The 12,141-nt window shown below is 53.9% G+C and overlaps 1 protein-coding gene across 5 annotated transcripts in view; it reads right to left on the bottom strand.

The window, feature by feature from the left end:
• The window catches only part of CSNK1G1 (casein kinase 1 gamma 1), an 87,393-nt gene continuing 77,642 nt past the window's right edge, over nt 2,391–12,141 (bottom strand). For 4 of the 5 annotated variants that reach the window (XM_021407330.1, XM_021407328.1, XM_021407329.1 and 1 more), the window contains 3 exons: nt 9,902–10,012; nt 8,995–9,101; nt 2,391–3,912 (listed from right to left, as the gene is read on the bottom strand). In XM_021407330.1, the coding sequence (XP_021263005.1) occupies nt 3,858–3,912; nt 8,995–9,101; nt 9,902–10,012 (273 nt within the window). In that variant the 3' untranslated portion in view covers nt 2,391–3,857. The remainder of the gene's footprint in view (nt 3,913–8,994; nt 9,102–9,901; nt 10,013–12,141) is intronic. The other variant, XM_021407333.1, reaches the window with a different exon arrangement.

The following is a 12,141-nucleotide window of genomic DNA, read 5'->3' as shown; positions in this document are numbered from 1 at the left end:
CCCCAGCTCCTCAGCCCGTCTCCATAGCAGAGGTGCTCCAGCCCTCGGAGCATCTCCGTGCCCTCCTCTGGCCCCGCTCCAGCAGCTCCTCACCCTTCCTGTGCTGGGGGCCCCAGGCCTGGACGCAGCACTGCAGGTGGGGCCTCACGAGGGCAGAGCAGAGGGGACAGTCCCCTCCCTGCCCGCTGCCACCCCTCTGTTGGTGCAGCCCAGGATGCCATTGGCCTTCCGGGCCCCAAGCGCACTCTGCTGCCTCATGTCCAGCTTTTCATCTGCCAGAACCACCAAGTCCTTCTCCGCGGTGCTGCTCTCAAGTTCTTCTGGCAGCTGCACTCATACCCGGGATTGCCCCGACCCAAGTGCAGCACCCTGAGCTTGGCCTTGGTGAACCTCATTATGTTCATGTGAGCCCACTTTGTGAGCCCACCCACATCCCTCTGGATGGCATCCCTTCCTTTGGTCATATCAACCACAGCACTCAGCTCGGTGCCATCAGCAAACTGACCAAGAAGGTGCACTCAGTGCCATCATCTGTGTCATTGATGAAGATGCTGAAGAGCGCTGGTTCCAAGATGGACCCCTGGCTAAGGTGGGAATGTGCAGGGACAGAGAGAAAAGAAACGACTGCCACCATTCCTCAGGGCTGCACTGTCCCTGGCTGTGACGCACAAAGCATCGGGAAGGTCACACAGGAGGGGGGGGTTACCAAGAGAGCCCAAGAGAAGCAAAGGAAAAAAAAAATACCCTGTAAGCAAGCTGTGTTTTTGGGCAGGGGGAAATAAATACATCTGTTCGTGGAGAACAATGCAGCAGTGCAATGTTTTATTGGAAAAAAAAAAAAAAAAAAAAGTCTCACTTGACACCTCAGAAGACTGCATCGCACCGTTGGCAGGCCGCTGCAGGCCACCCCACCGCCACGCCGTGCTGAACCACCCCACGCACCCTGGCTCTCCCAGCGAGGACAGGAGAGCTCTCCCAGCTGGGTGCACTGCCTGCTTCCTGGCACGCAGCAGCCAGCTCGGCCTGGCTCGGCTCTCCTCGTCACCTCCCAGTCCCTGGGATGGCGGATCCTCAAGCGCAGGACTTGCTGTTAACCTGCTTTTTTTTCCTTTTTTTTTAAAAAAAAAAAAAAAAACAAAAAAATCCACCACCATCTTTGCCCTGTCAAAGAGTCCAACGTACGATTATAGTGCAAGAGGGCTTGGTACAAGTGAGCATTACCAGCATGCCGTGGGGGGACAGTCCTCCCCTACAAACACATCATCATAGGATTAAAAGAACATCGTATCTCCAGAGATAAGCAGAGCGGGTCATGGTGAAACAGCTTTCCAACCAACCCACTTAAAAACAAGGTCAGGAAAGTTTCTAAACAATCAAATACATTCACTTTAAAAAAAAAAAACAACAAAACAAAACAAAAAATAACAACAAAACCAAAACATTTAAGAACAGAAACTGTTGAGATGGCCCCATCTCCCCCCGCCCTCCCTCACCCTGCAAACACTTACATACGCTGCAACTACAAGCTGCTCCTGGGGCGGATGCAGCAAGGAATGACCAAACACGGCAGGAGATGCAGAAGGAATCGAGTTCTGGTGACAGGCACTTAGTGGGGCTTGGGAGGGCAGCAACAGAAGTGTCTTGAGGCCCGGTTCCATCTGCAGCATGCATGGCTGCTCCTGAGGAGCGCCTGTGCCCCTTTCTCCCCCCCAAGACGCCAAACCATGGTTTCCTACAGCGGAGAGGGGAACGCCTGTGCCAGAGATGCGGGACTGCAGAGAGGCAGCAGAGGTCAGAATGGGGAAGGGTGGAACGCAGCCGGTCCCTGTCCTCCCTCCAGCGGGAGGACAAAGTGCCCCAGCACTTGCTTGCAGGAGATGGACCGTCGCTTCCTGCCCCAGCCTGCGGTGCGCCCCGAGGAAAGCACTTTGCAGAGCAAGAACAAGGGTGCATGCAGCTCCTGGAGGGAGTGCAAGCAAGGAGCAAGTGTGGCTGCAGCGCGAGGGGCCGCTATGGAGAGGACGTGCGGCCACGCTCAGAGCCACGCTCCGGCAGGTAAGGCATCAAGAGGCAAAGATGGCTAAGGATGGCCCGGAGGGATCCTGGCACAGAAGCGAGGCCTTCCCGTGCTGACCACATGCCAGCTTCAGGAAAGCATGAGGGGTGAGCCCGGAGGCGCCCTGCTCATGGCGATGCCCTGCCCGTCGGCCACAGCTCCTGGGGGTGCCACACCACAAGCCCAAGCCCACAGCTCATTGCTTACAACAGGCCGCGAGATCTCGTCTCTCCCTCTCCTCCCTCCATACTCCCCCGGGAGCGCAGGCCCGCGTTTACAGCTAGTGAAGTCCCAGCTAGCGAACGGTCCCAGTGCAATCAGGTGGCACACGTGGAAACACAAAGCACGAGCATCTATTTATTCACAAACTCCCCCAAAACTGCCCGAGCTCGCCCAGAGCCCCGCCACGTCCAGGAGCAGCCTCAGCCTCCTGCGAGTTCGGAGGCACGGCAGCAGGACACAAGCTGTCATGCCGGGCGCTCCGCTAGCTCCGCATTTGGCCCACATGCAAACCCTGCGGGGCGGGAGCTCGCAGGGAGGACATCAAGGCTATTCCAGTCAAACCCATCCGACCGTCTGGAGATGAAATCAGTATTAAGGCAGTGAAGGATTGCCACCCTGCCGGAGAAGCTTTGCTCCTCACACTTCCCTGTGGAAGGTTCACAACCACCCTACCGGAGGGCTGGGGAAGGCTGTGTGCTTGCCCGGCCCCGCACTGAGAGATGCCTGCGGACTGGGAAGCACCAGTTCCCAGTTATGTTAACCCTGATCTGCCTCTCCCTGCTGCCAACAGCCGGCCGCTGCCTGTCCACGGGCCGCTTGGGTCAGGCACGGTGTAGGAAACCATGGTGGGGACATTCACTGGCAGATAGAAAGGGTGATTGAAAATTCAAGTATGCTTTTCTCAGCACACGGCCCAAGGCGGGCTCCGGGAACCCCAAACTGGCACAAGGGTTGTGCGGATGTCGTCAACATCCCCACTTGAGGGCACTCTCTGCACCCCACCGCATTCCCAGCTGAATGTCTGTCTGCGCTGGCACCACTGGTCCACGCAGAAATCCACAGATACAATGTGCATCTGTAATGCTAAAAATAATAAAAAGTGCAACGACGTCAGTTTCTTTAAAACAATCCACATTGCTCTGTTACCGTCAGAGGAGGGAGGTGTCAAGGGGAGCCAGGAAACCTAACTGGAACAGTAGATTGCAAATTTCTCACAGCTTGCACATTACAGTGTAACTGTTCCCAAGGAGCCTAAAAGGGAACCTGTGTCGTACTGCTGCAGCAGTCAGGCCCTTCTCCCACGCAACTCTCTCACCCCGACCGCATCCTCCTGCTCTCTTGAGAGCCAGTTGAGCCCACGGTGTTTCTTTTCTTAATTAAGGAGGGAGGAGGGCAGAGGAGCAGAGAGTGCAGGGGAGGGGGGGGGGTAAAGTGAGCAGGAACTAAGCACAGTCCTCAGGTTTGCATGAACGGTGCCTTCGCCGTAAACAACGGGAAGGAGGGTCAGCCAGCCAGCCCCCCTCCCGGGGCGACCAAGACCTGAGCCAGCCACAGTCCTGGTCCCAAAAGGAGCATCAGGCTTGGAGTGAACAAGGGAGACCATTCAGCAGATCCACCCCAGAGTGGTTTGTTTTGGAACGTTTTCTTCTCTTTTTGGTTTAAAATGTCACTTTTTTTTTTTTTTTCTTCCGTCTTCCTCCTATGCCTCCTTCTCCCCCTAAAGAGAAGCCCCTTCCAGTTAGCCAGGGCAGGAGCCGCAGGTGCAGGTGGTGTTCCTGCAAGGCCCAGGAGGCACCGGTCACTTGTGACGCTGAGCCGTCTTCTTCCGTTTCCTCTTAAAGAAGCAGCAGCACCTGGAGCACAAAGAACAAGGCCAGTCAGCCCCATGCAGCCCCACCGTGGTCCCCCACATGCACCGGCTGCTCTGCGTGCCTGGCCCCAGCCCGGGGACCTGCCCGCAAGGTTGGCAGCGGCTGGTGCGTGGATGGCCGGCGCACCCAGACTGACGGGCCGGGGGTTGAGTGCTGCCGGCGGGATGGCAGGGCACAGCCCTTCCCTCCTCTAGAGGCTCAACCAGCACAGGAACACCAGGAGCCACATGGGGAGCAATGGGACAAGGAGCTGGATGGCCAGACTTTGGGGGAAGCCTGGAGGGCACGAGGACGGCGAGCCCTGGCTGCGCTCCCCAGCTACAAGACACACGGGTTCAACACTGCTTACTAAAGACAGGTGCCAAAGAAATCTCGGATCAAGGACCAGGTTCCTTTACTGAACCTTTCACGATAACCAGAGCTTCCACCTTTGATAAAGCATTACTCAGTGCAGAACACCTGCTTCTCCCCTCTGCTAAGGCGAGGGAGATGCACAGCACCCAGGGATTAGGAGAAGCAGAAGGATGGAGAGTGGAGACTGAGGCGGAGAGAAAAACGCTCAGCACAGCTGAACCTCCAGCAGAGGTGGTTCCACTAGTGGCACTGCACCGAATCCAGGCTTCCTAGCCCTGCTGCCTTCTTACAAAGGGACTGGGCATCTGAGGTGCATCTGCCTTCCCACCCTCGGCCTGCTGCCAGGAACCCTCCGCACAGAAGAAACATGTTCTGTGCAAGTTCTGCTCCTGAGCTACGGATCCTTCTCTTTCTGCCATTACAGCCATCTCCAGAGAGATGCGGAAAGCTCACCTCTCCAGGCTGCAGAACAGATGTGAAGCTAAGCAGCGTAAGTACGCAAATACCATTTTTTCCTACAAAGCTTCTTTAACCAACGGCCAGACCCAAATCCTTCGAAAACACTGTGACAGCATCTCCAAATTGCTTTCAGCAGGGTCCACCACGGCTCCGAGATGTCAGCACTACGTTCCTCAGAGCTGGGGGAACAGATGCACGCTCTCCTTCACCCCGGGAAGAGCCTGTCCCAGAAGCATGAGCCTTACCTCGGGGTGCAGAAGCCACGGTGGCCAACACCACCAAGTGTGCCAGCACCGACTGCTGGGAGACTGCAGCCCTATGACACACGGAGCTCAAAGCCACAATGGCAGGAGGGCGACCGCCCATCGCACGCTCCTGCAGGGACGTACTGCCAGGGGAAGTGTAACATCACGATTTGGCTTCGGGTTCCTCTCAGGCACTCCTAACAGGCCCAGTTTGGAGGCGAGCCAAGAAAAACCAAGACACACTTGTCCTTCCAGGAACACAGGCCCCGAGTGACCTGTCAGCTGGGAGCACTCCATCCCCAGGACTTCCTCTAACACTTGCAGCATGCTCTGAAGCTTTCTGCACCCAGCGCAGGCTCCTGCACACTACCGGCACTCTCACCCCCTGCTCCAGGACTGGTCCATTTCATCGCCCCAGTCCTCCTGCCGCCCTCTCTGGGTTTAACCTACAGCAGTATTTCTCTCCCATGGCCACCACCTTCCTTCATGACATGGGTGATGGTAAGTAAGGGAGGGGACGGTTATGGGGAGAGATGATGACAATGGACGAGTTACGATTTCACATGCAGATGGTAAGGAGAGAAGAGGGCTGAGAAGCGCTCATTTCCTTGGGCACTGTACAGAGGGAGCTGGCTGACTTTTGGCTGCGGTCCCTTGAGACTCATGTCTTTTTAGGGTGTTACTCAGAGGTCCAGGGAAGGGTTCAGGAAAGGAAGTCCTGGCAGGTCAGACAGGCAGAGGCAGAACACCAAAACGAAAGGATAAGGCAGGCTGACAACTACAGAATGTGATCTCTGTGCATGCAGACAATGCCCAAGAGAACAGCCCCAGACTACGACATACAGAGAAGCCAGAGATGCCAGAGGTATCGGAGGCAATGCCTATGGAGAGCAGGGCAGAGGCGGGTCAGTCTCTCATCAAGCAAGGACATTCCTGACCCACAGCGGTGTTACCACCACGCTCTGCGGGTTTCCCACCCACCCCAGGGTGCTGCCTGGGCCTCGAGGAGATGCTGGAGGCTCAACTCAGCCCTCTGCAGCACCAGGTGCATCATGGCACTGGCCACAGAAAGGACAAGGAGGGAGGGAGCACCCCACAGCCTCCTCGGAGACAGGACTGCAGCTTCGAGAGCCTGACGAACGGTATGTACACCGGAGCTGGGCCTGGAGCGATGCTGATCCCAAACTCGAGGGTTGGAAGGGCTCTCCCAGAGAACCAGCTCAACTGCAGTGCTCCCCCAGCCCTCAGCCTGCTGCTGGGAAAGCAACCATCTCCCACCAGCCCTGCTAGGCTGCAGCTCTAGCTGGGTGCTTGTCACTAATGAATGTCACTGCTTTATCCCCCCACTATTGACGCAGGCCCTGGTTGTGCTTCTCTGTAGGAACTCTCCCACCAAGCGACTGCCCCCTCCCCTCCACACCAGGGCAGGCTTTTTCCCTTCATAATTGTCTGTGCGAGGAAGTCCTGCAAGATGTTTGGCAAGCCTGCTCCCGAGTCTGCCCAGCCCCATTAGACATCATCTGCTCACGGACGTAACAGTTTGGGGGAGATGGTAAGCCGAATAGAAAAGGATTAAAATTTGTCTTTTGCACAGATTGGTTCAACCATCCGTCTGATTGCTGGGCCTCACGCGGCCCCTCAGACACAGCCCGCACCCTCCCCAAGAGGCGCTCAGCAGGGTCCTAAACCAAAACAGCCCTGGGTTGGCATTGAGCTTGTGCCTGTTTATGGTTTGGTTGGCTGGATTTTGCCAACCCCAGTCTAGTCTGGTCCGCTCCCCCTTGCATGTTGACTGGAGAGAGGGACTCACCACAAGTTGAGCATTTTCAGGCAGCTACAGAGAGTGTAGAGAAAAAACACAGAAAGGAAGAAAGAGCAATTAGTTCACAGAGGTGGGATGAAAGCATGTCACTGCAGCCATGCAAACATGCAGTGCAGACTGGCAGACACACACCATGCCTGCCCCCACCCGCCCCAGCCCTCATACCACCTCTGCCCTTGCCACAGTGCCGCTGAGAATAGCCACGTGTTCCAGTGTCGTGAGGCCTCAGACCAACACTGCACCTTCACCCCACAATCGCAGGCCCTTGGAGGCTCTTTCTGGGGCCTGGGATCACAGAGGAACTCCAGGCCACCACACAGGAGACTGCTCTATCCCCTGCAGCTCCAACAGCAGCAGGACCAGCTCATGGACCTCTGTCTGTGACCCGCTGTTCAGTGAGACCCCTGGCCGGGATCAGCTTGTCCCCAGGGGACCTCAAAGCAGAAGCATGCGCACAGCTCCTCTGCCTGCCAGGAGCGCCAGGGAAAGACCTTTCCAGTGTTGCATCTTGTCTCAAAACACAGACCCCAAATCCAGCTGGTTCTAGCCCTTTTTGGACTGCTCCACAGCAGATTAGTCTTTTGAGTCTAAAAATCCTTTGCTCTCCTCATAACTGAGGGGATTTGTGATCACAGATGCAAGGAAAGATGAAGGCAGCCCTCCTTGTGGCAAGAGGCGTGAAGCAAGGAACTAGGGAACTACAGCAAGAGCCCCCAGCCTGCGCTCTGCTTCACAGCGACCGCTGAAACCCTCCAAAACCAATTCTGAACCGCAAAGAGTCTGGGAGGGACAGAACAAATGACCAGGCACAGCGTGGGCAGCGTGGCTCTCACATGCTTCTTTTCATCTGTCTTAATGCTCCCCTGCACAAGAGTTGCTGGGGTGGTCATCTGCCCCAAGCCACGTGCCTGAGAAGCCCCACTTCAGCCATTCTTACCAAGACGCAGCCTGTGACACCGAACCTGCGGTCTCTGCAGGCCCCACCACCCAAATTTGAGAGGAATACTGCTCACCCTGCAAGCAGCACCTCAAGACCTGCCCTCCCCACCATGCTCTAGGAGAAGCCTGTGCCAAAACCATGGTTCACTCCTTTGGCTGGGAGGAGAAAACACATCCACTGCTTGCACAAATCGCTGCCAGGATCACGCCAAGCACACAGCAAGGAAGATCACAGAAGTGCTTTCTGAAGGACAGACGGCAAAAGACCTTCAGCACAACAGTGACAAAGTGAAAAAGCAGGCTCCAGCCTGACTTCAGGGCCATTTCCATCCTTTCTCACACCTCCCCGTTTTCCTTCTTACCCTTCCACAACTCATTCCTAGCAGAAGGCTGAGACAAGCCACATCAACGTCATCAAGTCTGACCATAGCCAGGCACTTGGGCCATGTCACAGCACTGACCAGTCTGGGGGCAGCTCTGGGGCCCACTTCCCCTTTGTATGGGGAAGTCGGGATTACATTGCAACCTGCTGGGGTCCTGCTCTAATCCAGGGGCAGCAAGAAGGTCCTGTGCTGAGGATCATGCAAAAGGTGACATGATGGTGCCAGATGCAGCACGTTTGCAATGGAGGCCAAAATGGTCAAAGCAGCAACTATGCACATTGCTTCTCACTCTTCGCCACAAGCTACAGAGGAGAGGTCTGCTTGAAGCGAGCACATGGTTCCCCATGAGCAGAAGGGCTCTTACTGGTTTCTCTCTCAGCTTCCATTGAGCTGAACCGAGAGAATTCACAGAGGAAACCCCAAGTCCCTGAAAGGATTACTGTCATACCATTCTGGATACCTGGCATTACCTATTGCAGCCACGGATGAAGTGTTAACTTTCAGACCAACAATTTCTTCACTGAGTTGTGCTCAAGCTACTCCTACACTCTCAGCGTGAGCGTACAGAGTGTTCTCCTTTTGGAGATTCCTGCAATCTATTCATGTTACTTTGGTACTTGTGCTACCATCTATTTTGCAACACATGCTCTGTGTAAGAGTTATGTTCTTCAGCCACAACAAGTGTAAAAAGAAGCAGCAGCAGCAGCACTGAAGGCACCATGCACAAAAGCAGCAGTATGCAGGAAAAGGGCATGGGACACGAGCATCGAGTACTTCCCCACGGGTAGAGACCCCCACTCGTTTCACAGGAGGAGGATTAATGACCACACCAGTGGAAAACCTGTTTGTAAAGCAAACGTACTTAGCTTCCTCCACCACTTCCACCTCTGCCTGCGCTGTTATAGGTGCGTTGGAGTGTGCCCCCGTCGGGTCATCCACATTCAGCTCCCCGTTGGTTGAGCTAACCACCTGAAACACAGACACATTCCCTGTTAACAAAGCTCCCCCACAGCACAGTTCTATGTGATGCATCTCCACCCGTCTCAACAAGGAATACTGCAAGCATGGGAAGTCTGAAATAATTTCTGCCTGTTCCTGTCTCCTGTGGGGTTCCTGGGAAGCCTTTACATCACGTTCCCTGTTTGCAGTGGCCATCTGGAGAGACTTGTCCACCTTGCGCGAGTAGAACGCCAGACAGGTGCCTCCAAAAGCTCAGCCCTTCCACACTTTCTGGAATTACATCCTTGCCCAAAAGCTATTTGCTTACTTCAACACTTCCACCACAGGGATAACTGTTCAGATCCCCAGGTGCCAGCAGCTGTTCCTCCACAGGAACAAGTGACGTTGTAATGAACAGATAAGAACCCACGATTGCTATGTTGCAGGTGGCACTGCCACTAACCACCAGAGATGAAGGAATGAAACCACACGCTTGTAAGCTGCCCAGGTAGGCAACCCCCATGGTGAGATTCAGACTAGGACTGCCTTACTGCTGCAGCTACTCTGGTGGAGTTTGTGGGGAGACACTGCTCATGCTGACTTTGCACAGGTAAATTATTCCCAGTGCCTAAAGCAATGCCACTCTGTAGTTCCTGAGAGCTGAATTCTCCCACTTACTGTCTGCTCTTGAGATCAGAGCTGTCCTTACATCAGTTCCTCCTTATCTTTGAATGTCTCAGCATTTGGCTTTTCCCAAGCATTTGGCCTCGCACTGGCAGGTGTGACTGCAATTCAGAGACACACAGGTTCTGACATAGAGGAGCAGGTACCTGCACTGATCCTCCGTGCCGATCTGCAGCCAGATGAGATGTCAGGTACGAGGTATTGGTCTGCCGGCTGGGCTGGATCTCCCACTCTCCTCGGCGATCGGATGACGCCTGCTTAAAGTCCAGAAGCAGGAGAGAAAGAGAAAAGAGGGCAAAAGGTGAATGAGGTGAAGAAATGAGAGGGTGGCTGTTAGTGAGTTAGTTGGTTTTGTTTCTCTGTAGGTTTTTCTTGCAAAACAGCAAGGCATTTAGACAATCAGCTAGGCTACTGTATAGACCATACCTTCCTTCAGCTCTACCCACTGCAGGGGTGCCTTTCTTCTCTAGGTGATAAATGACAAGCAAGCTCACGTCTATCCAGGAAGTTATTTCTGCACACAGCTTCACCTGCATGTGTTTCAGCACAGCAACAACCATGCTGGCAGCACGTTTCAAACTGTCTGCCAGGTCCCACACCGGAGCCCTGGACATGGCAGCAAGTTTGGATACACAAGCCTGACCTCCCTAAAATACTCATTTTTTTAACTCAAATTTGTGACATAGAACAAAGGCACATTTTGTTTTACTCAGGGCTAATTCCACACATGGATTCACCGGTAGAAGGAAACATCCACCTCACCCTGACTGGAGGGAGGGCGGGTGGATTTTGTTTTTCTGCAGAAAAGTGCAGTAAATAAGAAACTTCCGCTAACTTCTTCATCCCCACTAGATGCAAGTTTTATACAAGGAAATTATTAGAATTTGTTTTATTAGAAGAACCACTCTGCACTTGCACACATGGCTGCTTGCAGGTCATCCAGCACTGATGACAACACACCCAGCATTCAGCTGAGGGCAAAGAGCACCTCTGTGCAGCCAAACCCAGCAATCAGCTGAAGGAACTTATTGCCAAGGCTAGGAAGCACAGGACAGGCAGATGTGTACCAGACCTCATGCCAACAGCACAGGATGGAGTCCAGCACGACGTTACCGAGGGCATTGCAGTGCTCCTGGATGCAGTCATTCCCTGCAGCCACACAGATGAGCCCGAGCCCTGGTCAGAGCCAGAAAGGAGTCACTGTGGTGCTGTGTGGCTGGGAAAAGAGAGAGGGACTGCCAGCAATTCCACAGGATGACTCTAGAAACCTTCCTGTTCTCTTGTACAGCGCTAACTGGCAGACGGTCACCAAACTGGAACGAGAGCATTTGCAAAAGGAAGCAGAACAGAAAAGCAGTCTGCTTGCATGCCATAAAACAAGCACTATCATTTCCTCTGCGAGTGACCTCCAGGTCCGACCCTGAGTGACCCACAGTGCAGCTCTTCCTTCTGAGGAGTCAACAGACCCACTTCATAGGGAGTGTTTCCCCAGAGGTGCCTTCATGCAGGCCTGTAAATCTTCTTGTTAAACATTTGTTCCATTGGCCTGAGACACCGCTTACCCTTTCTGTATTTGGTAACATTCAAAGGAGTTACTGGAGAAGCACTTCTTCTTTAATTGCTGCGGGTCACAAGATTATGAACAAATGGAGAATTTAAAAGGAGTTTTTAAAGTTGGGGAAGGACATATCTTGAGTGCTGCTTCCTACAGAACACTATACTGCCAGTTTTCTTGGCCAGCCCAGGTGATGAAGTTGTACGTGTATCAGCATGGAGAGAGCATGGCCTGGGAGCCTGGAGGCACTCTGGAGGAAAGGCGTTAGGAGACACAAGAGCCAGATTTTTGTCTTTTAATTCCACACACAAGTATGCGATAAAAAATCTCTGGTGTGGGAGAGAGAAGGTATGGATAGCAGCTTGGTGCCGGAAAGGGGTTATCACATTAAAAAAGTTCAACCGAGGACGTGAGTCACGACCAGTGCCACTAAATAAAGGCAAAGGGTCTTAGTAATTGGAGGCTCTGTGCTGAGAGGCACTGAGGCACCCATCTGCTGGCCGGATAAACTCTCTAGAGAGAAGTTTGCTGCCTGCTGGATGCCCGCATATGGGACATCAGGAAGAGGATGCTGGGTAGGATAAAGCTGGAGGACTACTGTCCCCTCCTGCTCTTTCAAGCTGGGTTGCATGAGGCTGTGACCAGGAAAGTAAAAAATGTCAAAAAAGTCTTTACATCCTCTGGGAAGATGCTGAAGAGATCTGGAGCACAGGTGGTGTTCTCCTCAGTTCTCCTGGTTGGAGACTGGGATCCGGGCAGAAAGAGGAGAATGGGCCAGCTGAATGACCGGCTGCATGCGTAGTGTCACACTCAGGTCTTTGGTTTCTATGA

The sequence above is a fragment of the Numida meleagris genome, chromosome 9 (assembly GCF_002078875.1).
Source record: "Numida meleagris isolate 19003 breed g44 Domestic line chromosome 9, NumMel1.0, whole genome shotgun sequence".
In the NCBI taxonomy this organism is placed as follows: Eukaryota; Metazoa; Chordata; class Aves; order Galliformes; family Numididae; genus Numida; species Numida meleagris.
Note: the sequence above shows the minus strand (reverse complement) of the source record. Positions and strands in the feature narration are given on the sequence as shown.